The 26,490-nt window shown below is 43.9% G+C and overlaps 2 protein-coding genes and 1 long non-coding RNA gene across 5 annotated transcripts in view; 2 read left to right on the top strand and 1 right to left on the bottom strand.

Annotated features, from left to right (window-relative positions):
• Positions 1 to 9,107, top strand: part of ttc3 (tetratricopeptide repeat domain 3) — a 32,662-nt gene extending 23,555 nt beyond the window's left edge. For all 3 annotated transcript variants that reach the window (XM_035782076.2, XM_035782077.2, XM_035782075.2), the window contains exons 27-46: positions 821 to 1,141; positions 1,327 to 1,602; positions 1,735 to 1,781; positions 1,895 to 1,954; positions 2,649 to 2,725; positions 2,818 to 2,973; positions 3,181 to 3,820; positions 3,914 to 3,985; positions 4,080 to 4,229; positions 4,475 to 4,614; positions 4,782 to 4,850; positions 5,002 to 5,098; positions 5,225 to 5,328; positions 5,444 to 5,528; positions 5,677 to 5,778; positions 6,411 to 6,673; positions 6,758 to 6,884; positions 7,158 to 7,298; positions 7,478 to 7,570; positions 7,761 to 9,107. In XM_035782076.2, coding sequence (XP_035637969.1) covers positions 821 to 1,141; positions 1,327 to 1,602; positions 1,735 to 1,781; positions 1,895 to 1,954; positions 2,649 to 2,725; positions 2,818 to 2,973; positions 3,181 to 3,820; positions 3,914 to 3,985; positions 4,080 to 4,229; positions 4,475 to 4,614; positions 4,782 to 4,850; positions 5,002 to 5,098; positions 5,225 to 5,328; positions 5,444 to 5,528; positions 5,677 to 5,778; positions 6,411 to 6,673; positions 6,758 to 6,884; positions 7,158 to 7,298; positions 7,478 to 7,570; positions 7,761 to 7,889 — 3,149 coding nt within the window. In that variant the 3' untranslated portion in view covers positions 7,890 to 9,107. The remainder of the gene's footprint in view (positions 1 to 820; positions 1,142 to 1,326; positions 1,603 to 1,734; positions 1,782 to 1,894; positions 1,955 to 2,648; positions 2,726 to 2,817; positions 2,974 to 3,180; positions 3,821 to 3,913; positions 3,986 to 4,079; positions 4,230 to 4,474; positions 4,615 to 4,781; positions 4,851 to 5,001; positions 5,099 to 5,224; positions 5,329 to 5,443; positions 5,529 to 5,676; positions 5,779 to 6,410; positions 6,674 to 6,757; positions 6,885 to 7,157; positions 7,299 to 7,477; positions 7,571 to 7,760) is intronic.
• Positions 9,108 to 11,121: 2,014 nt separating this feature from the next.
• Positions 11,122 to 21,626, bottom strand: vps26c (VPS26 endosomal protein sorting factor C). The gene is made up of 8 exons (XM_035782079.2): positions 21,435 to 21,626; positions 18,368 to 18,511; positions 18,030 to 18,179; positions 16,850 to 16,930; positions 16,487 to 16,561; positions 13,548 to 13,698; positions 11,823 to 11,975; positions 11,122 to 11,733 (listed from the first exon to the last, which is right to left on the bottom strand). The coding sequence occupies exons 1-8, from the start codon at positions 21,489 to 21,491 to the stop codon at positions 11,651 to 11,653; spliced, it is 894 nt and encodes a 297-aa protein (XP_035637972.1). The 5' UTR covers positions 21,492 to 21,626; the 3' UTR covers positions 11,122 to 11,650.
• Positions 21,627 to 21,765: 139 nt separating this feature from the next.
• LOC127906295 (uncharacterized) lies at positions 21,766 to 24,401 on the top strand. Its single transcript, XR_008060799.1, has 2 exons — positions 21,766 to 22,190; positions 23,271 to 24,401. It is a non-coding gene; the product is annotated as an uncharacterized LOC127906295 (long non-coding RNA).
• The last annotated feature ends 2,089 nt before the right edge of the window (positions 24,402 to 26,490 follow it).

Consider the following 26,490-nt stretch of genomic DNA (forward strand, 5'->3'; position numbering starts at 1 on the left):
CTTTCTCATGTTTCATGAGCTGAAGTAAAAGATCCCAGAAATGTTCCATACGCCCAAAATATTATTTCTCTCAAATGTTGTGCACAAATGTCTACATCCCTGTTGGTGAACACTTTTGCCAAGATAATCTATTCACGTGACAAGTGTGGCATATCAAGAAGCTGATTGAACAGCATGATCATTACACAGGTACACCTTGTGCTGGGGACAATAAAAGGCCACTCTAAAATGTGGTTTGTCACACACCACAATGCCACTGTTGTCTCAAGTTGAAGGAGTGTGCAATTGGCATGCTGACTGCCAGAATGTCCACCTGTGCTGTGCCAGAGAATTTGCTGTTCATTTCTCTACCATAAGCCACCTCAAACATCCATTTTGGAGAATTTGGCAGTATGTCCAACTGGCATCAACCACAGACCACGTGTAACCCCGCCAGCTCAGGACATCCACATCTGGCTTCTTCCCCTGTGAGATCGTCTGAGACCAGCCACCTGGACAGCTGATGAAACAGTATTTCTGTTTGTAATAAAGCTTTTCTGTACGCAAAAAAATCATTCTGATTGGCTGGGCCTTGCTCCCAAGTAGGTGGGCTGATGCCCTCCCAGACCAACTCATGGCTGTGGCCCTACACCGTCATGTGAAATATATAGATTAGGGCCTAATAAATTTAAATTGACTGATTTTCCTTTATATTAACTCGTCAGTTGAATTTATATTTTTGTTCAGTAGAAATGCATGATGCAATCCACATCACTGTTACTTTCCAAATGTTCTGACCACACCACAGTTTCTCAGTTTCTAACTGAACACCCTTCTCCAGCTTCATCCCCCGCCTGGCTAGCGTACGGGGACCGTGTTCTGCTTCAGATCAGTGAGCGTATAGACCTATTCAGGGCTGAGAGCCACAACATCTCTGTCCTGATGGAGAACCTTAAGCCATGGATGGACCTGGATCAGATCAAGGGGAACAAGCTGGGCACTTCTTACACTGAGAGGCAGGTGGAGACCCTGGGGGATGTTGTAGAGCTCCTCCTGGAAAAGAAGAACCGGGTGTGGGCCCGTGTCTTTATCCATGGCCTAAGCAGTTGCCTGGTCACCACCCCCAAGCTGCACGACTGGGCCCACCAACTGAACAGCGCAGGTCAGCACACATTTGTATTTTCAACATATGTATTGAAGGGCAATGCTGACCTCCCCAGCTGTATACCTTTGTACCCTCTCACCACTAGATTACTGGTTCTCTTCAGGTACTCAGCCGCAACACAATTGGGCATGACGATGCTTTATGGGCCAGCTTGGCTAATTTTCTTCCCCTGATGTCCCCAGGTCTGAATTCAGCTGCACTGTTCATTGACCGCTATGCAGACCATCTGGAGCAGCTCGACCTCGCTCCTTTGCTCAATTTTGCCCCCCTGCAGGACATGCTCATAGAGAAGTTTGGGACCATGCCTGAGTTTTTTAGCCGCCTAGGCCTGACTCTAACGGAGTACCTGAAGCAGGCCCCTTCCCAGGAAATGAGGCTGTTTATCTGGACTCTGGAGGAGCACAGAGACCAGTACACCACCTGTCACACTGTGCTGGATGATTATTTTGAATTAATGGGTAAGTGTTTGGACCCGCACACCTTCCTTACCAGGGGAAGGGTCTACTTGAAGCAAACATTTCAGTAAGTTTTGCTGCTGTTCTTGTTCCTGTTTCCAGCCGTGTTAACTTAACTGTTTCCACCTCTTTCAGACGGGCATTGTTTAGTGATTAAAAAGACAGGGATTGAAAATGAAATTGTAAGTATTGATTGTTGGATGCCACATTTTTATAATTTCCTTTTTAAAGCCAAGTCTTTTAATGTTGCATTTGACGTAAGGCATAATATACTAATCAAAACCCTCAATTTCAGAATTCTCCTATTAAGACTAAGAACAGAAACCGCAAAAAAAAGCAGAAGGAGCCAAAGGGGGTGAGCATTAGGACTTGGGCTGTTACACTATGCAACTTCCACGCTATTTTAGTTGCTTGCAACGGAGTTGCTTCGAAAAACACACCCCTGCAACTTGGCTGCATCTAATTTTTGCAACTAGTTGCGTGCAACAGCCAATCAAAACAAACTTGTCACATGAACCATTCGAAGGTTTGGATTTCTGACCCAGTTACGTTAACACCGCTTTCAGTGCTGTGCAGCAAACTAATCAGGGTTGACAGAACAGGAGATGTATACAAATGATTGTACATGGTTTAGCAGTCTAATTTTGACCTGAACCCTAACCTTTGCCTAAACAGATTGTCCACCATGAACTTTGCTTGCTAGCTTAGTTAGCTGTTGGTTGTACAGGCTGTTTTTCTTCTATATCCTTGCCGTTAGAATAATCAAACAGTTGGATAAACAACTAATTTGTGAAAACATGATATAATGCAGCAGATCGCATGGGTTGAGTTTAGAGTTCTCAAACAAGCAGCTTCAATTTGATTGGCTGTTGGATGCAATTTTTATTGCTTTGGAGTTGCTTCATATAATAGCAGTTGTTTTGAAATGCAATTTTAGTTGCAGTTGCAAGTGACGTGAAAGTTGCTTTGTGTAACTCTAGCCTTTAACCTAAAATGTAGGCTATTGTGTGTTTTCTGGACATACAATCTAATTTTATTTTGTTACTTAGTCCGTTATTGTCCTGTCGGGAATGAGAGGTGGTACCTCAAGAGAGGAGGACGACGAGGATTTTTTACATGACTCTTTGTAAGTTACCTATTTTGTAGAACACTGTCTTCATTAAGTCTGCCCATTGACAACCCCCACATTGTTCTCACCAGCTCATAATTTCTCTGCAGAATGTTCCTTGACTCCACTGACCCATTCAGCATTCCCAATCATCTTCGAAATCAGGTTGCAGAGTTTGAGGGACAGTACAACATTGGCAGTCGCAGTAGCCACTACAATAGAATATTGGACAACAACCCTGACCCAACTAAGGAGAGTTTGTACGAGTAAGTGCCTCAGGTATTTCTCCTTTGGGTATTGGACAACAGGGTCTTAGGCTGCAGAAAATGTGTGCTATATCTTGTATCAATGACTCATGAAGATGCTCAAGTCCAAGCAATGACATGAAGTATTGGTTGTGTATTCAGATGTCATGCTGATCCTTGTGTATGGACTCTGGCTCCTCTAACCTGTAAGTCTGCCTTTCCTCCCAGCTACTTTGCCCAGATCCTGGAAGAGTACGGTCCCTTAGGGGCCCAGGACCCCTTGCTGGTCGGTGAGCTGGACAACTTCCCTCCTGATGCCCAGCAGAAGATCCAGGAGGCAGGTGGCCTTGAGCACTTCCTCCTTGAGTCGCTGCGCTTCGTCATGACCGACAACCTCCTGGGCCTCATGAAGCACGCTGTGTCACTGCAGGATACCAACACTCACAGAATGGACAATCTAGACTTCATAGGGGATATCCCCAATGGACTCTCTCTAAACCCTTCTGCTATGGAGTTCCTCCCAAACTCTCATGACTCTGGACCTAGGGATTATGATGAGCCTTTTGCACTCATTAATGTGCGGCCTAACCCGGTTGAATTCACTGGCAATCTTGAGGTGATCGCCAATCTCCCCAGCCCATATGTTTTACCTGTTTTTGGTGCTCCACCAGCTCCGCCTGCCAACGAAGTAGCACGTGCCATTGGAACTCTGAGAGCGGAGAACATGTCATATAATAACCATGATCCACGTAACCTTGAGGCTTTTGACCTTTATAATAGCGGAGTGGATGAACAGGGATTGTGTGAGACTGTTTATGCTCCTGTTCTCGGTGCCAAGGCACCTGGAAAGACTGCAGTGGAAGTACAGGTGGGGTAAATGTCCTCACTCCATTTGAAAGTTTCTAAGATCACCGATCACAAGGCCAAATGTAATGTCTCGTTTTTCCCCCCCTTTCTATAGGTAGTAACTTGTGACACGTTGAGTGAAGTGGCTGTTAACACGGAGCCTTATGAGCCTTTTGAAGGGAATAATGTGAGTTTTGAATACCTAATAAGCCTTTGTACTTAATACATTATTGTGCTCTATCATATTAACCTCTCATATCATTCCTGTTTCCATGCTCCAGGGAGACATGAACAAGAAAGAGAAGAGTAATGCAGAGTTTGAGCAGCAGATCCAGCAAATGAAGCAGGATTACGGAGCTGTGAAGCAAAGACGCCAAACGGAGATATCTGCCCTAGAAGGAGAGCAAGAGGAAATCAACCATTCAATACAGGTAGAAAGGAGTACTCCCATACTGGTGTGGAAGGCTCAGGATGAAGTTTTCCTAGGTAGAGCTTATGATCAGCTTCCCTAACCTTAATCATTAGTGGAGTAATACAAAACTGACCCAAGATCATTGTCTATGGGCAACACTTCACCCTACTTCTGTCTGGAAGTGCAGTTGAAACTACCGTTTTAGTGTGGGCGGAAGAGTTCCATGATGTTTTGCCCAGTGACTGATGGTGTTTTGTGTTCCAGATCATCCATAAAGAGCTGGGCCTGTTCCAGCAGAAGCTGGAGGAGGAGGTGAAGAAGGACCAACAGGAGAAGAAAGAGAATCAGGAAACACTGAAGGCCTTAAAGATTGAGATAAAGGAGCTGGCGGAGTCACAGGAGAGGTATGGCCAACGCTGTCTAGCCCTGCCCTGTGTATATCCAAATGGGCACCATGGGTGAACGTCAAAGGGACCTTCGTTGGAGTCATTGATAAATGCACATTTGGTTTCTATATAGGTGAGAGTGACGAATAACTTTGATTCTAACTCTTTGTTTTCATTTTCCACAGCATTTCTAAGAACATCCACAAGAAGAACAAGGAGTATGAGACCCAGCTGAATAACTTCCTGGAGCTGAGGCATGTTGACATGTTTCTAAACACACAGCAGCATCACAACACCAGTGTTTTCACATGTGTCCTAATGAGTGGCATTTAGGTTAACATGCCACTAACTCTTCTGAGCATTGTGCTGCTGCTGTGCTAAATGTGCAGTGATTCTTTCCCATAGTAACCAGTCAGCTGCTGAGAAGATGAGCCTGGAGGATGAGATCAAGCGGTGCAGAGACCTGTGTGCCAAGGCAACTAGGAGGTCTCAGGGAGCAGAGGTATGTGGGTTGAATGTGTATGTTGAGATACCTGCATGTTCCTCAGAATTCTGTTAGTGTGGGTAGTGAGTGTTTCTCATACCATTTGTAGCTCTAATGTTCTTTCCCAACTGACATGTTCCCTAGCTGTCTATATTGGAGAACCGGCGTAGCCGTGGCCTGTGCTGCCTCTACAGGTCTCTGTCTGATGCCAGGGCCATCCTGGCCAAACTCAAGGAAGTCTCACCCAGGTAGGTGTCGGTAACACTAAACACAGGACAGACCGAGGGCCCGTAGAGTCACTTGCATGCTGTCACCAGAACCAGTTTAGCAGTTTCAATCTCTTCTCTCCTTCATCCTCCTCAGATTACCTTCCCAAATTCTCCAGTCAGCCACAGAGGCTTGGATAGCATGTGCTCAAGAAGCAGAGGAGAAAATCCGCTCAACTGAGGTACAAAAGAACAATGCTAACAAACACAGATTCAACTATTGGGATGCCATTTCCAATGTGACCATTACAGAAGACATTGGACATAAGGTGCACAGGCTTTTGAGGGCTGGTCTGTTTGTGTTTGTGACAGCTTTGTTGTTCTCCACAGGCACAGTACCAGGATCAGATGGAACAGGTGAAGAGGGGGACCAGGCTGTGCACTCTACCCCCAGTTGCAGTCCCCAGTGCCCCTTGGCCCCCACCTGTACCGGTAAGATGCAGCACAACCAGACTTTAAGTTTAGCAAAGGTTTACTTTTTCTGATGTCTTTATTTTGTTGTCCATTCTGACAAACAGGATGCTGAGCTAACATGCTATGACGGGTTTTTAAAAATAAAATTGTTAGTGTTATCTTGACCATAAACACCTAGTAACGTGCTTTGAAACTGCATTGGCTATTCTCAGCCTATACCTTGAAGCTGTTAGTCAGATGAGTGAGGCCTGTGGTGCCCTGCTTCTCCCAGATATACTCTGTCCCAGAGGAAGACCTGTCCCTGGTACCTCTCTGCTTTCTCCTAGTGGTGCCAGGCTTCACACGGCACGCAGGTCCTGGAGCTAGAGGGGTACATGGGGGGGGTCCCTGGGGTCAGAGCAGGCAGCTAGCTAGGGGCAGAGCAGCTCTGTCAGGGAAGAGATGTCTCTTATTTGGGGTGGCCCACAATCTAGTCAATGTTGCTTGAAAAAGACCTTGAGTTAAGAACAGAACTCACTTTCTATATGTACACACAGCTCTACCATCTCACCAGGCTTTACCTCTGCCCCATGTCAGTTTGTCAAGGTGTTTTGGAACATTTCCGTTGTAATCTCCTGTCAAGTGGTCTTACTAACCTGTTCCCACCCCAGGCTCACCAGCAGCTCCCTTGCCCTCCAGTGCACATGAGAGCCCCCCTCTATGGTCACCCGGGGTTGCCGAGAGCCCCTCCAGCCCCAGCCATGGATCAGAGTGTTGCACTGCCCTCCGGTATGGCTCGAGTTCCAGCTAGTGCTACCACTAACCGTCCTATCACAAGGCCGAACCAGGCTTCCAGGCCACCGGCCCCACAGCCCATCAATGTGTACGATAGAATCGTAGATCGGCTCAGCGTCATGTTCCCTCACTATAGCAGGTAACGGAACAGAAACGTGTGCACACAAATGGCTATTATGGGTGTACGAGCGCTCTAGTATTCAATACTGATTTGTCATTTCAGGCCTGTGCTGTCCAAGTTCATTGGGGAGATGCGCACGGCCAACAGAGGATGCTTGAACTCCCTGTCCTACCAGGAGGTCATCAACAGAGTGGCCCAGCTCATCCTGGACCACCAGGACTCCACCAGAGTAAGAGCCCCAAAGTAACCTGCACCAAGGACTAGGACCATACTACACCCGTTGGCAAATGTCTTCATACTTGCGCTAGTTCTGTATCCCCTCTATCAGGGATGATCTTTATCACTATGTTTAGCGAGATTTTGAACTAAAGGGATCTCAAAGTATATTGAATGGAAGCATCAATTGAAAACGTATCGTGTCCTTATTCACGTTCACTCCTAGGTTAAAATATGCCTACAACTGTTGGCTTCCATGTGAACTAACGTATTTGTGTGTGTCCAGGAGCAGCTGAGCAGTGCTGGTACGGGTGACACTGCTGGGCCCCCTTCGCGCTCTGACTCTCCAGCCTCTGTCCACTCTACTGGACCCCCCGCCCATGTCTGGAAGAGTGTGGGTGCCCAAGGACACTCCAAGTCAAAGGCAGTGAGTTCAGCTTGCACTTCACTGAGTCGCGCACAGTAATGACAGCAGGGCTCGACTCTCCTGGTCAGACAATAACATGGATGTACAGATGCCGAAGCTTAAATAGTGCGTAGATTGTAGGGTTTGCTGTTGTGTACTACAAGGACTTTTTGATTCTGATGTATGTGTGTCTTGTACAGTTGAACATGGAGGATCCCTGTATCATCTGCCATGAGGACATGTCCCAGGAGGACCTGTGTGTGCTGGAGTGCAGACATAGCTTCCACAGAGAGGTAAGGCCACTTCATCACACCCTTAAGTAGCCTGCAACTGAGTTTGCCCAGTGCTTTTATCTATGGCCCTGTAGTTATTTAGGGCAAGTAGAACACAGAAACTGGGAATTCCATGTTCTAGCATTCGGGACTGGTTTGATGGTCAGTCATTTTCTACCACTTATCTTTTCCTCTCCCCTTCTCTCTCTAGTGTATTAAGTCGTGGCTGAAGGAGCAGAGCACCTGTCCCACCTGCAGAGAGCACGCTCTCCTACCTGAGGATTTCCCTCTGCTACCTGGCAGAATACGCAGGGGCCACACGCCTGCTGCTTTCTCTTAAACACCCCCAGCTACCAACCCCCTTAGGCATGAATTCTAAACACAGATTGATTCCTAGCATATGTTCAACTGCTCAATTTCTGTCAGATGTGGCGATAAAGAAATTGGACGAAAGTCAAGTGCGATGGACCAGTTATCGAGCGATCTCCTTACTATGATTATCGGTTTATACTCCATCATGCAATGAATGTTGAGCTTTTTATTTTTCGTCTATCGTATGTGCCATTATATTGTTTAGACTTTTTACTTAAGCAATTTTTTTTTGTAGTAAACAACGTTTGTTAAATATGTTCATAACCATTAAGCACAGCGTTGTCATTAGACACATGTTTGAGTAAGGAGTGGTTTAGTTGGGCCTGGTGTAATAAAGTTTGATTGCCAGTTACTTTGTTTGAAAAGTTGGAACTGGAGGAAAGAACCAACTGCAATTTAAAAAATATTTACCACATTTTTGTGTAGTTAATTTTAAGATTGACAGATTTTAATTAAGAGTTAATCAGACTTGTTCATACAAGTTCTATGCTGTTGAAAGCAGTCAGCCGTAGCCTGAAGGATTTTCCTGACAACTGCTGTCATCTGTTGGAATCTCAGGAAAAAACGGTTTTTAACTGACCTAATGGCTTTCAGTTTGTTTTCAACGAGACCCCTACAACTGTTCCCTATCAGATAAAAAGCATGTGATTCCTTCTTTTAATAGAATGTCAGGTACACTGTGTGTGTGTCACACACAGAAGTATGTGGAGACCCTTTCAAATGAATTGATCCGATATGTACTGTCAGTGTTTGTTCCTGGCATGTCATCCCTAAGTTTGCTTATCTTGCCAATGAAAATCCTTAAAGAATTTTGCAATATCAATGGGCTTTGTGATGAATGAGCCATCTGATTCTATGACTGAAGGAGCAGCTGAGTTGGCTTTTTTTTTTTTAAACCAAAATTTCATTTAAGGTGCTCTAAAGCTTTTTACTATCATTCTTTACATAATTTCTTTGTTTCATAGTGTAGTTTCCTTAGTTTTATCACATGATATCTTAATTTGCAGTACATTTGCCAATCAGTTGGGCTGCCAGACTTAATTGCTATACCTTTTTCCTCATCCCTCAATACAATTTTTCAATTCCTCATCAATCCAAGGGGATTTAACAGTTTTCAGTCATTTTCTTAATGGGTGTGAGCTTATTAGTAACTGGAATAAGTAGTTTAATAAATGTGTCAAGTACAGAGTCTGATTTCTCATTACACACCACAGACCAGTAAATATTCTTTACATCAACATGTGAATCACTACAAAACGTCTTGTTTGACCTCTTATACACTATATTAGGCCCAACCTTTGGCACTTTACTTTTCCTAGATATGGCTATTATATTTTGATCACTACATCCTATGGATTTGGATACTGCTTTAAAGAAAATATCTGCAGTGTTAAAGATGTGATCAATACATGTCGATGATTTAATTCCTGTGCTGTTTGTAACTACGCTGGTAGGTTGACTGACAACCTGAACCAGGTTGCAGGCAATAGTTAAGTTTTTTTCCTGAGTGGACAGCTTGATGATAGCCGGTCAATATTTCAATCACCCAGAAAATATACTTCTCTAATATCACATACATTATCAAGTATTTCAAACATATTATCCAGGTACTGACTTAGCACTTGGTCTATAGCAGCCTCCCACAAGAATGGGCTTTAGGTGAGGCAGATGAACCTGTAGCTATATTTCTTCAACAGTATTTAACAGATCTTCTCTAAGCTTTACAGGAATGTGGTTCTGAATATAGACCGCAACACCTGCGTTTACATTTGTCTTTTCGGTAGATGTTATAACCATGAATTGCTACCCCTGTATCATCAAATGTATTATCTAAGGGAGTTTCAGAGATGAATGTGAATGTCCTGTGATACAAGCAAGTTACTCACTTCATGGACCTCGTTTCTTAGGCTACATTTTAATATGGGCTATTTTTAGCACTTTTCTGGGTTCCTTGATTGTTTTTAATGCTTTACTGGGAAGCTTATCAGGTAGACTTCCTCATTATTTTCATGGAGCTGATAGTTCAGGGTGAGCTTCATAAAGTGATCTTCCTACTATTCCACACCGCCTAAGTGTAACTCTGGTTTGTAGCCTCATGATTACGGCTTGCAACAGTTGCCCCGAATACATTAAGTTACTTACATTGTTTGCCAGTGCCCCTAAAATCAGCATTATGACAACTCATTGTCACAATAGTAGGGATTAGTTTAGCTGATCTTGGATCATTATTCCTCCTCCAAAATTTAGTTGGCTTTGCATTAGGGCAGGTAGCGTTCTCTTGGCATCTACAAACCCAGATTCGTCTGTCCGTCGGACTACCATCACTCCAGAGAACACGTTTCCACTGCTCCGGTGTCCAATTGCAGCAAGTTTTAAGCCACTCAAGCTGACACTGCATGGTGATCTTAGCCTTGTGTGCGTCTCCTCGGCCACGGAACCTATTTCATGAAGCTCCCGACGAACAGTTCTTGTGCTGACATTGCTTCCAGAGGCAGTTTGGAACTCGGTATTGAGTGTTGCAAGTGAAGACATTACTTTTACACTATGCGCTTCAGCGGTCCCATTCTGTGAGCTTGTGCAGCCTACCACTTCACTTCAACAGTTATTTCTACTAGACTTTTCCACTTCACAATAACAGCACTTAGTTGACCAGGGCAACTCTAGCAGGGCAGAAATTTGCCAAACTAACTTGTTGGAAAGTTGGAATCCTATAATGGTGTCACAATAAATTGGGGCGGCAGGTAGCCTAGAGGTTAGCGCCTTTAACAGAACGGTTGTTAGATCGAATCCTTACGGTGACAAGGTAAACATCTGTCGTACTGCCCCTGAACAAGGCACTGCTCTTAGGCTGTTGGAGGGAAGTCATTCCTCTACCCAAGAATAGTAAAGCCCCCTTTACTGACTCAAATAGCTGACCAATCAGCCTGTACAAAACCCTTAGTAAACTTCTGGAAAAAATGGTGTTTGACCAGATACAATGCTATTTTACAGTAAACAAATTGAAAATCTGAGTCCTGGGGGGGGGGGAGTACAGTATATCAGAAAGCTGGATCATTACTTTTAGCCAGCCATCTCTGATCTTATGGTTTGGGAATATAGATTCAGTCTAACATGTGTCAATCTTTACTGAAACTGCTTAACTCCTTGAGCCAGCTCTTTGGTGTTAAGCCAATTCACACAATTTACAATTATAACATAACTGGAATGTTAAATAGCATTTAATAACATGGTTGATTTTGAATTCCTTGTTAGTTTGAAATGCCTCCATTTAGAATGTTCTTTGGGCTACATTTTGACAGTGCCAACATTCAGTTAGAAATTGACCATATTACTACTAATGATGGGCAATGTTTCCCCAAAAGACTTCTGAAATGCAACAATGTGGCTTCAACGATATCATGAATTGATACACAATTATGTTACTTGATCCATTTTGACATTTGCACTATTATATTGAATGGTAGCCCACAATCTTGAACATCCTCTGCTTTTTCAGTCTTTTTTTTCTGAACTGGAGACATACATCCATATAACATTATTAACTTATAGACTGTCATTCAGAGCAGGGAAGCCCAGCAAACAGATATGGCTGTCTGCCAGGACTTGTAGGCTTGGCTCTCTTTGGACTTTGAGTCCTTGGTCACTTCAGGTCGTTCTTGTCCAGGCATGTCAACGGCACTATCCTGACCATCCTCCGACCATCCTCCATTGTAGTGGAGCTCTGGGCTCTCACGCTCGGCACAGCTTCAGAGGAAAGTTCTCAGTGATCAGATGTTCGTCATGGAGGACAATCACCACATTCACCTCAAACTCTACAGAGGAACAAAGAATCGCATTGGTCAGCCATCGGTAAACCACAAACTGTTGCACTATTCGACTTATTTACTACAGGTGAACTCACCGACTTTAAAGTTGATGGTCTCAAGGGTAGGGCAGGTAAAGAGCCTGGGGAAGACCATGTAGATGGGGATGGGGAGGCTGTGGCAGACATCTCCCTCTGCTATCTGGATGTTCTGGATCTCTGTGGCATCTCTGGCATAGCCCTCAGCACAGCCTGGCGCAGATGGAAAAACACACCATTAACTTCTATAGGAGTGGGTAGGGCCCTGTTTAGACACTAATCTGGATTGGTGAAAGCAAAGTAATTGGAATCTTCCTTTCATTCAATCACATAGTTCCGATGAACGATACCCTCGAAGGAAGCATTGTTACAGTATTCTACCAGGGCCTGCCCTCTAAATATACTGAACAAAAATATATAAAACGCAACATGTAAAGTGTAGGTTCCATGTTTCATGAGCTGAAATAAATAAAAAATCCCAGAAATGTTCCATACGCACAAAAAGCTTTTCAAATTGTGTACACAACCCTGTTAGTGAGCAATTCTCATTTTCAAAGATAATCCAACCACCTGACAGGGGTGTCATATGAAGATGATTAAACAGCATGATCATTACACAAGTGCACCTTGTGCTGGGGACAATAAAAGGCCACTAAAATGTTCAGTTGTCTCACATAACACAATGCCACAGATGTCTCAAGTTGAGGGAGTGTGCAATTGGCATGCTGATTGCAGGAATGTCCACCTGTTGCCAGAGAATTGAATGTTAATTTCTCTAACATGAGACACCTCTAAAGTAATTATAGATTATTTGGCAATACATTCAACTGGCCTTACAATCAAAGACCATGTGTCATCACACCAGTCAAAGACCTCCATATCCAGCTTCTTCACCTGCAGGATCGTCTGAAACCAGCCACCCAGACAGCTGATGAAACTGTGGGTTTGCACAACCAAATAATTTCTGCACAAACTGTCAGAAAATGTTTCAGGGAAGCACATCTGCGTGCTTGTCACCCATACCATGGTCTTGACCTGACTGCAGTGGGCAAATGCTCACTTTCATTGGCCCCTGGCACGCTGGAGAAGTGTGCTCTTCACGGATGAATCCCGGTTTCAGCTGTACTGGGAAAATGGCAGACGTATGGTGTGGTGTGGGCGAGCGGTTTGCTGATGTGAACAGAGTGCCCCATTGTGAAGCGGGGGGGTTTATGGTATGGGCAGGCATACGCTACGGACAATGCCCACAAATGTATTTTATCAACGGCAATTTAAACGCACAGAGATACCATGACGAGATCCATGTTGCAAGGATCTGTACACAATTCCTGGAAGCTGAAAATGTCCCTGTTCTTCCATGGCCTGCATAGTCACCAGACATGTCACCCATTGAGCACGTTTGGGATGCTCTGGATCGACGTGCATGTTCCAGTTCCCGCCATTATCCAGCAAGTTCGCGCAGCCATCGAAGAGTAGTGGGACAACATTCCACAGGCCACAATTAACAGCCTGATCATCCCTATGCGAAGGAGCTGTATCGCGCTGCATGAGGCAAATGGTGGTCACACCAGATACTGACTTGTTTTCTGATCCACGGCCCTACTTTTCTTTTAAAAAGGTATGTGACCAATAGATGTATATCTGTAGATTAGGGCCTAATGAATTTATTTCAATTGTATGATATCCTTATATGAACTGCAACTTAGTAAAATATTTAATTGCTGCATGTTGCGTTTATATTTTTGTTCATTGTAGATGGGCTACAGTAAGTAACGCCAGACTCACCGCAGGTCTCTACGCGGACCAGCTGTAGCTCGATGCTCTTGATGGCCACATCAGAGCTCTCCACCACCAATTCTCCAGTCAGGGGCTTAGTGATCACACAGTTGGTGGCATCCAGGTGGCCCCGGATCAGGAACTTGGGCAGCAAACTCCTCTGAGGGAGATGGTGAGTAATACAAAGATGGGATGATGTTAACGGTCTGAACATTCCCGCTACGGTGTCTGCTGGTTTCCCTCAAATAATTTTGATCAATGATGGAGTAGACCGATTAAGACCCAGGAAACCAACATCTAGAATGCCAAAAGGTACACTATACAGTTGAAGTCATACGTTTACATACACTTAGGTTAGAGTCATTAAAACTATTTTTCCAACCACTCCACAAATTTCTTGTTAACACACTATGGTTTTGGCAAGTCGTTCAGGACATTACTTCGTGCATGACACAAGTAATTTTTTCAACAATTGTTTACAGAGATTCTCACTTAAGTCACTGTATCACAATTCCAGTGAGTTAGAAGCTTACATACACTAAGTTGACTGTGCCTTGAAGCAGCTTAGAACATTCTAGAAAATCATGTCATGGTTTGAGAAGCTTCTGATTGACTCATTATGTCAATTAGCCTATTGGAGGTGTACCTGTGGATGGCCTACCTACAAACTCAGTGCCTCTTTGCTTGACATCATGGGAAAATCAAAAGAAATCAGCCAAGACCTCAGAAAAAACATTGTAGACCTCCACAAGTCTGGTTCATCCTTGGGAGCAATTTCCAAATGCCTGAAGGTACCACATTCATCTGTACAAACAATAGTACGCAAGTATAAACACCATGGGACCACGCAGCCATCATACCGCTCAGGAAGGAGACGCGTTCAGTCTCCTAGAGATGAACGTACTGTGCTGCGAAAAGTGCAAATCAATCCCAGAACAACAGCAAAGGACCTTGTGAAGATGCTGGAGGAAACGGGTACAAAAGTATCTATATCCACAGTAAAGTCCTGTATCGAAATAACCTGAAAGGCTGCTCAGCAAGGAAGAAGCCACTGCTTCAAAACCGCCATAAAAAAAGCCAGACTACGGTTTGCAACCGCACGTAGGGACAAAGATCATGCTTTTTGGAGAAATTTCCTCTGGTCTGATGAAACAAAAATAGAACTGTTTGGCCATAATGACCATCGTCATGTTTGGAGGGAAAAAGGGGATGCTGGCAAGCCGAAGAACACCATCCCAAACGTGAAGCACGGGGGTGGCAGCATCATGTTGTGGGGGTGCTTTGCTGCAGGAGGGACTGGTGCTCTTCATAAAAATGATGGCGTCATGAGGCAGGACAATTATGTGGATATATTGAAGAAACATCAGTCAAGAAGTTAAAGCTTGGTCGCAAATGGGTCTTCCAAATGGACAATGACCCCAAGCATACTTCCAAAGTTGTGGAAAAATGGCTTAAGGACAACAAAGTCATGGTATTGGAGTGGCCATCACAAAGCCCTGACCTCAGTCCTACAGATAATTTGTGGGCAGAACTGAAAAAGAGTGTGCGAGCAAGGAGGCCTACAAACCTGACTCAGTTAAACCAGCTCTGTCAGGAGGAATGGGACAAAATTCACCCAACTTATTGTGGGAAGCTTGTGGAAGGCTACCCGAAACATTTGACTCAAGTTAAACAATTTAAAAATGCTACCCAATACTAATTGAGTGTAAAAGTATGTGGACGCCCCTTCAAATGAGTGGATTCAGTTATTTCAGCCATACCTGTTGCTGACAGGTGTATAAAATCGAGCACACAGCCATGCAATCTCCACAGACAAACATTAGCCGTAGAATGGCCTTACTGAAGTGCTCAGTGACTTTCAACATGGCACCTTCATAGGATGCCATCTTTCCAACAAGTCAGTTCGTCAAATTTCTGCCCTGCTAGACCTGCCCTGGTCAACTGTAAGTGTTGTTTTTGTGACGTGGAAATGTCTAGCAGCAACAACGGCTCAGCCGCGAAGTGGTAGGCCACAAGCTCACAGAACGGGACTGCTGAGTACTGAAGCATGTAAAAATATGTCCTTGGTTGCAACACTCACTACTAGCGTGTTCCAAACTTCTGGAAGCAACGTCAGCACAATAACTGTTTGTAGGCAGCTTCATGAAATGGGTTTCCATGGCCAAGCAGCCGCACACAAGCCTAAGATCATCATGCACAATGCCAAGTGTCAGCTGGAGTGATGTAAAGCTCTCTTCCATTGGCAGTAGAAGCGCATTCTCTGGAGTGATGAATCACGCATTCCCATCTGGCAGTCCGACAGACGAATCTGGGTTCGGCAAATGCTACGAGAACGCTACCTGCCCGAATGCATAATGCCAACTGTAAGGTTTGGTGGAGGAGGAATAATGGTCTGGGGCTGTTTTCAGGCTAGGCCCCTTAATTCCAGTGAAGGGAAATCGTAACTCAACAGCAAACAATGACATTCTAGATGATTCTGTGCTTCCAACTTTCTGGCAACAGTTTGGGGAAGGCCCTTTCCTGTATCAGCATGACAATGCCCCCATGAACAAAGCAAGGTTCATACAGAAATGGTTTGTTGAGATCAGTGTGGAAGAACTTGACTGGCCTGCACAGAGACCTGAACTCAACCCCATCGAACACCTTTGGGATGAATTGGAATTGTGAGCCAGGCCTAACCGGCCAACATCAGTGCCGGCCTCACCAATGCTCGTGGCTGAAAGGAAGCAAGTCCCCGCAGCAATGTTCCAACATCGAGTGGAAAGCCTTCCTTGAAGAGTGGAGGCTGTTATAGCAGCAAAGGGGACCAACTCCATATTAATGCCCAGGATTTTGGAATGAGATGGTCGACAAGTAGGTGTCCACATACTTTTGGTCATGTAGTGTAGATTAAATGTAATTTAACATTTTGTAGGTGTTTGGTCATATTCCCAACAGGTCTGCTGTACCTCGCGGACATTCTGCAGGGTCTCTGGCGTGATGGTGAAGTCTACCGGGGTGGGTTGCAGCTTGGCTTTCTGTGGCTGAGAGAAGAGAAAATGGACAGTCTAACCATGAGCAAATGGAAGAGAAGGAACAGTCCCCTAGTAATCATGTATGATGTCATTGTGCAAGTATACATTACAACATCACTTCACTTGTAACTTCATCTATATTGAAGAAAATTATGAGAAACTACAGGCCTGTTTCTTACTGTAGCTACATGAAACTTAAAATCAAGCAACGTCAGATCATGTTATGGTGGTGTTTTTGTATGGTATTCTCAGAAAAGATTAGATATTGGTCTGAGTCAGGATGATGGTTGATCTCACCAGACAGTGCACCATGAATTCACAGGTCTTGCTCAGGTCTTTGGCCAACAAGGAGCGCTTCATGTCACAACGGAGGGTGTACTGAGAAAATAAACACCATACAAATGATTAACATTAGTAACAAGGCTTTCGTGGATACAAATAATTTTTCCACACATGATATTGTCAGGAGAAACAGGCATATATGATTGTTAAAAGCCTGCCTTAAAATAAAGCTGGATACCTTTTCCAGTGGTAGAATTGAGACTGATAAGTCACCCCCCCCCATGAGGTTCCTCATCAGTACTATCTGAAGTTTAGGTCTAATATTAGATGCAGTACAGAGCCTCCCCTCTGTCCTTCGAATGCCTCGCTTATTCTGGAAAGCAATAAAAATACCTAATCTACTAGATCGTACTGTTTCAGAAGACATAGCTTTTCAAGGGTAAACATTGTTATTGGACAAAAACAAAGCCTATTAGAGAATTTTTCTCCAAAGGTTTAATGCTCAAGCGTTACACTATTGAAATGTTGGTCTACACCTCATTGATTTTGCAGACAACAGAACACATCTAGATCCTTTCTGAAGCTTGACTGATTCAGGGGACAAAAAAAACTCAAGTTTGAGAGTAAAAATGCCTCAGCAACTACAGAATGCCTTATTTTTACTCCAGCAAAATGTAAGATTGCTGGAACTTGACCTTTCAGCATCTGCTAATAACATTATTTCATTGCTTAGGCCTATACATCTGCAGTGATGAAAACATGATTTTTTAAAGCAAACATTTAGTTTTCCTTGTATTTTTTTGTTGCAGTTTCCTTGAGACAACAAACGACTGGAACACAGGGAATGTCAATCTGTGCCTCTCTGTCTCTACAATTACACCTCATTAGCGTCAGAGAGGTTTACAATCAGTTGTTTTTGTATTTCTCCAGATGACATGACAATAAAAGGGATCTTGTAAATTGTCATTAGAAATAGCATGGGCACTGCGTCAGCTGAAGCAGGTCTGACCCAAAGATGGCAGACAAAATGCATACACAATCAATTCTGGACACTGAAATATCTGCTTTGTGAGGTATAGTATGGTTCCCTGGCTGGTCCTTGACTGACATGGAGAAGAATCTAGGTCGTAGTCTGAAAACACAGAAGACAGCCATTTGCAAAGTGCAGGGCAGGCCCCAGTTCTGTGGTCATTACCTGAATGTTGACGAAAACGCCATGGTAGGTCTCATACAGCACTTTGTTGCCCTTTGTGTGCAGGGGGAACTCAAAGGGAATCTCTGTCTTGCCTCCAGGCACCTTGCCTTGCTTTACCACTTCAATGTTGCTCGTGATAAGTTGAATGGGCTGTTACAGAAAGAGGGGAGAGATCAATCTGTGACATCAGAGCCATTGATATACAGAATTAGGTAAGGTATCTATGCTCCATGTTGGCACTAAACAGTCCATGACAACAACAACATAATCTAATCATGTGAAAGAGGCAGTTCAATGTGTGGTGATCCTTGGGCTTGGGAATACCGTTGGACTCTCACCTTAACAGAGTTGTAGAAGGCCTCAAAGACTCCCACACTCTTGGAGCTAAGCTGTAGGTTGACAATTCCCTCCATGGTGAGAGTGATGCCCTGGTGCTGGACCGCCTCCTTACTAACTATCGCCACAACACCGGCAAGGACCTCCTGACATAATAAACCAGAAATTATATTACCAATATGAAATGCAAAAAGTATCACTCTTGGTGTTTAGGATGTTCATAAAGCGGTACTATGACCAGAGGGTTTGGTGAAAAGATACACATAACTGACAAAATAAAGGAAACACCAGCAAAGTGTCTTAAGCCGCCAGAACCACTTCAGTGCAAGTTGGCATTTTTTTTTTACAAGTGTCTGGAACTCTATTGGAGGGATGCAATACCATTCTTCCACAAGACATTCCATGGTGTTTTGTTGATGGTGGTGGAAAACACTGTCTCTGGCTTCGCTCCAGAATCTCCCATAAGTGTTCAATTGGGTTGAGATCTGACAACTGACACACGCTGATGAGATGTTAATTGCGTAATTAACTTAGGTACCACAACTGTTTGGAAGCACCTGCTTTCAATATACTTTCTTTCCCTCTTTTACTCAAGTGTTTCCTTTATTTTGGCAGTTACTTGTATGTCATCATGCGCGACATGCAACTTTTCAGGGAAGTTAGGAACCAATATACACAGGCAGTTAGGAAAGCAAAGGCTAGCTTTTTCAAACAGAAATTTGCATCCTTTAGCACAAAATCCAAAAGTTCTGGGACAGTGTAAAGTCCATGGAGAATAAGAGCACCTCCTCCCAGCTGCCCACTGCACCGTGGCTAGAAAACACTGTCACCACCGATAAATCTACGATAATTGAGAATTTCAATAAGCATTTTTCTACAGCTGGCCATGCTTTCCACCTGGCTACCCCTACCCCGGTCAACAGCTCTGCACCCCCTACAGCAACTTGCCAAAGCCTCCCCCATTTCTCCTTCATCCAAATCCAGAGCTGATGTTCTGAAAGAGCTGAAAAATCTGGACCCCTACAAATAAGCTGGACAATCTGGACACTTTCTTTCTAAAAACATTATCCGGCACAATTGTTGCAACCCCCATTACTAGCCTGTTCAACCTCTCTTTCCTAACGTCTGAGATTCCCAAAGATTGGAAAGCTGCCATGATCATCCCCCTCTTCAAAGGGGGAGACACTAGACCCAAACTGTTACAGACCTATATCTATTCTACACTGCCTTTCTAAGGTATTTGAAAGCCAAGTTAACAGATCACCACCATTTCGAATCCCACCGTACCTTCTCCGCTATGCAATCTGGTTTCCGAGCTGGTCATGGGTGCACCTCAGCTACGCTCAAGGTCCTTAATGATATCATAACAGTCATTGATAAAAGACAATACTGTGCAGCCGTATTCATCGACCTGGCCAAGGCTTTCGACTCTGTCAATCACCACATTCTTATCGGCAGACTCAACAGCCTTGGCTTCTCAAATGACTGCCTTGCCTGGTTCACCAACTACTTCTCAGACAGAGTTCAGTGTGTCAAATCGGAGGGCCTGTTGTCCGGACATCTGGCAGTCTCTATTGGGGTGCCACAGGGTTCAATTCTCGGGCCAAATCTATTCTCTGTATACATCAATTAAGTCGCTCAGTCTTGTGATTCTCTGATCCACCTCTACGCAGACAACACCATTCTGTATACTTCAGGCACTGTGTTAACTGACCTCCAGATGAGCTCCAATGCCATACAACTCTCCTTCTGTGGCCTCCCAACTGCTCTTAAACACAAGTAAAACTAAATGCATGATCTTCAACCGATCGCTGCCCGCACCTGCCCGTCCTCCCTTGTCTTACCTCATTTGCACACACTGCATATAGACTTTTTTTCTACTGTATTGACTGTGTTTCCATGTGTAACTCTGTGTTGTTGTGTGTCAATCTGCTGTGCTTTATCTTGGCCAGGTCGCAGTTGTAAATGAGAACTTGTTCTCAACTAGCCTACCTGGTTAAATAAAGGTGAAATAAATAAAAAATAAAGCCAATTCCTCCTTTGGCCGCCTTTCATTCCAGTTCACTGCTGCCATTGACTGGAATGAATTGCAAAACTCACTGAAGCTGGAGACTCATTTCTCCCTCACTAACTTTAAGCATCAGCTGTCAGAGCAGTTTACAGATCATTGCGCCTGTACATAGCCCATCTGTAAGTAGCCCATCCAATTACCTCATCCCCATATTGTTATTTTCTAGCTCCTTTGCACCCCATTATCTCTACTTGCACATTCATCTTCTGCACATCCATCACTTGTGTTTATTTGCTAAATTGAAATGATTTCACCACTACGGCCTATTTATTGCCTTACCTTCCTAATCTTACTTCATTTGTACACACTCTATATAGACTTTTCTATTGTGTTATTGACTGTACATTTGTTTATTCCATGTGTAACTCTGTTATTGTTTGTGTCACACAGCTTTGCTTTATCTTGGCCAGGTCGCTGTTGTAAATGAGAACTTGTTCTCAACTGGCCTACCTGGTTAAATAAAAGCTAAAATAAATTTAAAAAAAAAACTCATGTTCGACAACGCAGGACATTCACTAGAGGGCAGTAGAAACCTTACACATTGAAGAAATTGATAACTGCTGATCAGTCAAAATAATCATTATCATCTCTTCACCACAAACACATAAAAGGTTGCTCTGTAGTAAGCAAAACAATTGTCATGCACACGACTTGCCAAGTTGCCAGAGCAATTTAACTCAAGGTTAATCTAGCCACTGTATGGTGAAATTAATGATACAATTGGAGTAAAACAATGGTCAACACGAGTTAGTAACGGAACACGTCGAGGGTAGAAGAGGTTAAAATACGGGTGGTTAAGTACTTATTGAACACTTCACCGTATCACCTGTCACTGATGCACTTGTTCAAGCTATACCATTTGGAATGACTTCTGCTGAGTACGTGAGCTGCTTTATACCCAAACAAGCGTGACACAATGTCATCGCTTCTTACAGTTTGGTAGCATCGATAGTTATACTGTATCTTACTATGTACATTTCAGGCAAATTGATCCTTACCCCCTCATGATATACTTTATTTGCTCTTTTCAGTCTGATGTCCAAACTAGCACTCATTTTCGACGATTTGGCGGATATCGATCAAAATGTAAAGCAAAGACAATCCACCTTTCTCCTCTTCAGCTGCGATATTTCCTCATACAGGTCATGTGATCAATACTCCGACCCGCTATGTCCGCCCCCCAAATTAAGAGAATTTGGCGAGTTCATATGCTAGTCGGAACTAGGAAACTCGGAAATGTCTGACTTGCTGATTCGTTGAACGCGTCACGTGTGCGTCACGTGTATAACTATAACCAGTTAGCAAGTCGGAAATGTCCATGTTTCCTTCTTCCGACTGGTACGTCAACGCGTCAAGAGTCAGAGCCAGCAGTCTAAATCGCGTTATTTTTACCCTATCAACCCTCGCGCTGAATCTTAGGTAGCTGCCGGGCTGGAGTGACTCATAATGGGCGTGTCGAGAGAAGTGGGAGGATGGGGAGAAATGGGACAATCAAGATCAGTGACAGTTGGGTGGAAAGAGAGGAAATAGCTACTGTGCTTGAATCTGAAAGTGCGGCAAGTAAAGTGTGTGACAATTAATGGAAAATAGTGGAATCAAAGAATGGAACAAAACGAGCAAAAGTTGCAGTAGAAGACAAGGACCTGTCCAATAATGCTTTTCTTATTGGACTGTGTTTTTTGGACAAGGAGATTTATTTGGAAAATCCATTTGTAATATCGAGGACTGTGAAGAAAGCAGTGGATTGAATCAAGGTGACTAGAAGCAGCCTTATTTTGGTTAATTGTGTTAATGGAGAACAGAAGAAGCATGCACTAGATCTGGCAAAATTGTCCACATCAGAAGTAACATATTGCTCTTCGGAGCAGGGCACCTGCCAAATGAGTTATAGCTGGAGTCTCGTTGGATATAGATGACAAGTACCATAGTCACAAAATCACAGGAGTGGTCAGTGCACATTGCCTGACCCGCATGATAAATGGAAGGAAGGAGAAAAGCCTATCGATATTGTTGTTTGAGGAGACTCTATGTGAAGCTTGGATATGTGAGAGCATTTGTGTACTAACCATTACAGTGTGGGAATTGTAAAGGATATTGTCATGTGTCATAAATTCAGGCGGGAGAAGTATAATATTGAAGAATCTGTCATTCTGTCCGGACTTCCTTGAGTGCCCTATTAGGGTGAAGGAGGTAGAGGTGTCAAGGTTCAGGGCTGTGCAGCAGATCACCTATGTGGAGACGATGAAGAGAGTTGAAGTGGCAAGAGGCAATAGTGTTGAAGATATGGCAGTTGATGCATTGCAACCAGTTCCTAATGTTTTAAGTCAATCGAGTGATCTGGATACACTCATTGTGAAGAAAGTGGATTTTGTGGCATTTATAGCCACAGTGATTAATTGTACAGCACAAGGGTCTATGAAGCTGGAGATCACTATATTTGCAGCCGAGAAGTTTTTGGGTCTCTATGAAGCACTGCAAGGACTATTGTCGCTAGGAAATGTCCTGCCCTCACAGGAGTCATTTTGAGCCTGTGAATGGACCTGATTAGAATGTATGAATTAATTTTTACAGAAAAGTGTGTGGGGGCTGTGCTTTGGCAAAGTGGGTGGGGTTACATCCTTCCTGTTTGGCCCTGTCCGGGGGTGTCCTCGGATGGGGCCACAGTGTCTCCTGTCCCCTCCTGTCTCAGCCTCCAGTATTTATGCTGCAGTAGTTTGTGTCGGGGGGCTAGGGTCAGTTTGTTATATCTGGAGTACCCCTCCTGTCCTAATTCGGTGTCCTGTGTGAATCTAAGTGTGCGTTCTCTAATTCTCTCCTTTCTTTCTCTCTCTCAGAGGACCTGAGCCCTAGGACCATGCCCCAGGACTACCTGACATGATGACTCCTTGCTGTCCCCAGTCCACCTGGCCATGCTGCTGCTCCAGTTTCAACTGTTCTGCCTTACTATTATTCGACCATGCTGGTCATTTATGAACATTTGAACATCTTGGCCATGTTCTGTTATAATCTCCACCCGGCCCAGCCAGAAGAGGACGGGCCACCCCACATATGCTCTCTCTAATTCTCTCTTTCTTTCTTTCTCTCTCTCGGAGGACCTGAGCCCTAGGACCGTGCCCCAGGACTACCTGACATGATGACTCCTTGCTGTCCCCAGTCCACCTGGCCATGCTGCTGCTCCAGTTTCAACTGTTCTGCCTTGTTATTATTCGACCATGCTGGTCATTTATGAACATTTGAACATCTTGGCCATGTTCTGTTATAATCTCCACCCGGCACAGCCAGAAGAGGACTGGCCACCCCACATAGCCTGGTTCCTCTCTAGGTTTCTTCCTAGGTTTTGGCCTTTCTAGGGAGTTTTTCCTAGCCACCGTGCTTCTACACCTGCATTGCTTGCTGTTTGGGGTTTTAGGCTGGGTTTCTGTACAGCACTTTGAGATATCAGCTGATGTACGAAGGGCGATATAAATACATTTGATTTGATTTGAAAAGCAGGTTGATTTTGTTTAGTTAATACATTTTTTAAAATAGTTTGTATGATATTTGATTTATTTGACCCACATTATTTCGTTTTTTGGGATTCTTATTATTCACCTGTACAGTTGGTGGTGAAATGCACATGAAATTGTTGCGAACTCCATTATACCATAGAAGAAGAAGCATTGACAATTGGGATAATTTGTTGCCAATCAATGCAATTTTTGGGTCTGCTTTGGCCGTTGTGTTTCAGACTTTCAGTGCGTGTTCTTTGGCAGAGATGACGGTAGGTATTTTAGCTAACGTAACATTTTGCTGTTCACTTAGAGCTCTGTATTTGGTATAACGTTAGCTAGCTACTAGTATCTAAACCAAATCAAATGTTATTTGTCACATGCACCAAATACAACAAGTGTAGACTGTACTATGACATGCTTACTTTACAAGCCCTTAACCAACAATGCCGTTAAATAAATAAAGTTAAGAAAATATTTACAAAATAAACTGAAGTAAAAAATAAGTAACACAATAAAATAACAATAACGAGATTACATACAGGGTGTACCGGTTCCGAGTCAATGTGCGGGGGTACAGGTCAGGCGAGGTCATTTGTACATGTAGGCAGGGGTAAAGTGACTATGCCTAGATAAACAGCGAGTACCAGCAGTGTAAACACAAAGGGGAGAGGGGTGTCAATGTAAATGGTCCGGGTGGCCATTTTATAAATTGTTCAGCAGTCTTATGGCTTGGGGGTAGAAGTTGTTAAGGTGGCCTTTTTGACCTAGACTTGGTACTGCTGGCCATGCAGTAGCAGAGAGAACAGTCTATGACTTGGGTGACTGGAGTCTTTGACACTTTTTTGAGCCTTCCTCTGACATATATATAGGTCCTGGATGGCAGGAAGCTTGGCCCCAGAGATGTACTGGGCCGTACACACTATCATCTGTAGCACCTTCCGGTCGAATGCCGAACAGTTGCCATACCAGACAGTGATGCAACTGGTCAGGATGCTCTCGATGGTGCAGCTGTAGAACTGTTTGAGCACCTGACAAATCTTTTCAGTCTCATGAGGAGGAAAAAGTGTTGTGGTGCCCTCTTCACAAGTGTCTTGATGTGTTTGGACCATGATAGTTTGTTGTTCAGGTAGACAACAAGGAACTTGAAACTCTCAACCCACTCCACTACAGCCCTGTCGATATTCGGCCCTCATTTTCCTGTAGTCCATGATCAGCTCCTTTGTCTTGCTCATGTTGAGGGATAGGTTGTTGTCTTGCCACCGGACTGCCAGGTCTCTGACCTCCTCCCTATAGGCTGTCTCATCGTTATCTCACTGTTGTGTCATCAGCAAACTTAATGATGGTGTTGGAGTCCTGCTTGACCACTCAGTTGTGGGAGTACAGGAGGGGACTAAGCACGCACCCCTGAGGGGCCCCCGTGTTGAGGATCAGCGTGGCAGATGTGTAGCTGCCTACCCTTACCACCTGGGGGAGGCCTGTCAGGAAGTCCAGGATCCAGTTGCAGATGGAGGTGTTTAGTCCCAGGGTCCTTAGCTTAGTGATGAGCTTTGTGGGCACTATGGTGTTGAACGCTGAGCTGTAGTCAATTAACAACATTCTCACATAGGTGTTCCTTTTGTCCAGGTGGGAACGAGCAGTGTGGAGTGCGATTGAGATTGCGTCATCTGTGGATCTTTTTGGGCGATATGCGAATTGGAGTGGGTCTAGGGTTACCTTGATGATGGTGTTGATGTGAGCCATGACCAGCCTTTCAAAGCACTTTATGGCTACTGACGTGAGAGCTATGGGGCGGTAGTCATTTAGACAGGTTACCTAAGCTTTGTTGGGCACAATCAACAGTATCAGTCAAAAGTTTGCACACACCTACTTATTCCAGGGTTTTTCTTTATTTTGATTATTTTCTACATTGTAGAATAATAGTGAAGACAAAACTATGAAAAAACACGTATGGAATCATTAAGTAACAAAAAAAGTGCTAAACAAATTAAAAATATTTTAGATTCTTCAAAGTAGCCAGCCTTTGCATTGATGACAGCTTTGCACTCTTGGCATTCTCTCAACCAGCTTCACCCGGAATGCTTTTCCAACAGTCTTGAAGGACTTCCCACATATGCTGAGCACTTGTTGGCTGCTTTTCTTTCACTCTGCGGTCCAACTCATCCCAAACCATCTCAATTGGGTGGAGGTCAGGTGATTGTGGAGTTTCATCATAGTGCTTGATGGTTTTTGCGACTGCACTTGAAGAAACGTTCAAAGTTCTTGACATTTTCCAGAATGACTGGCCTTCATGTCTTAAAGTAATGATGGACTGTCGTTTCTCTTTGCTTATTTGAGCTGTTCTTTCCATAATATGGACTTGGTCTTTTATCAAATAGGGCTATCTTCTGTATCCCACCCCTACCTTGTCACAACAACTGATTGGCTCAAAAGCATTAAGAAGGAAAGAAATTCCACAAATTAACTTTTAACCAGGCACACCTGTTAATTGAAATGGATTCCAGGTGACTACCTCATGAAGCTGGTTGAGATAATGCCAAGTGTGCAAAGCTGTCATTGAGGCAAA

The sequence above is a fragment of the Oncorhynchus keta genome, chromosome 12, assembly GCF_023373465.1.
Source record: "Oncorhynchus keta strain PuntledgeMale-10-30-2019 chromosome 12, Oket_V2, whole genome shotgun sequence".
Classification (NCBI taxonomy): domain Eukaryota; kingdom Metazoa; phylum Chordata; class Actinopteri; order Salmoniformes; family Salmonidae; genus Oncorhynchus; species Oncorhynchus keta.

Excerpts from the sequence above, each read along its gene's own strand:
- vps26c (XM_035782079.2), bottom strand. The coding sequence starts at position 21,491 with ATGAGTGCTAGTTTGGACATCAGACTGAAAAGAGCAAATAAAGTATAT. Across the intron at positions 18,180-18,367 it reads CCTTCTACAACTCTGTTAAG|CCCATTCAACTTATCACGAG; the intron begins GTGAGAGTCCAA and ends TTTCTGTAACAG. Across the intron at positions 16,562-16,849 it reads AATTCATGGTGCACTGTCTG|CCACAGAAAGCCAAGCTGCA; the intron begins GTGAGATCAACC and ends CTCTTCTCTCAG.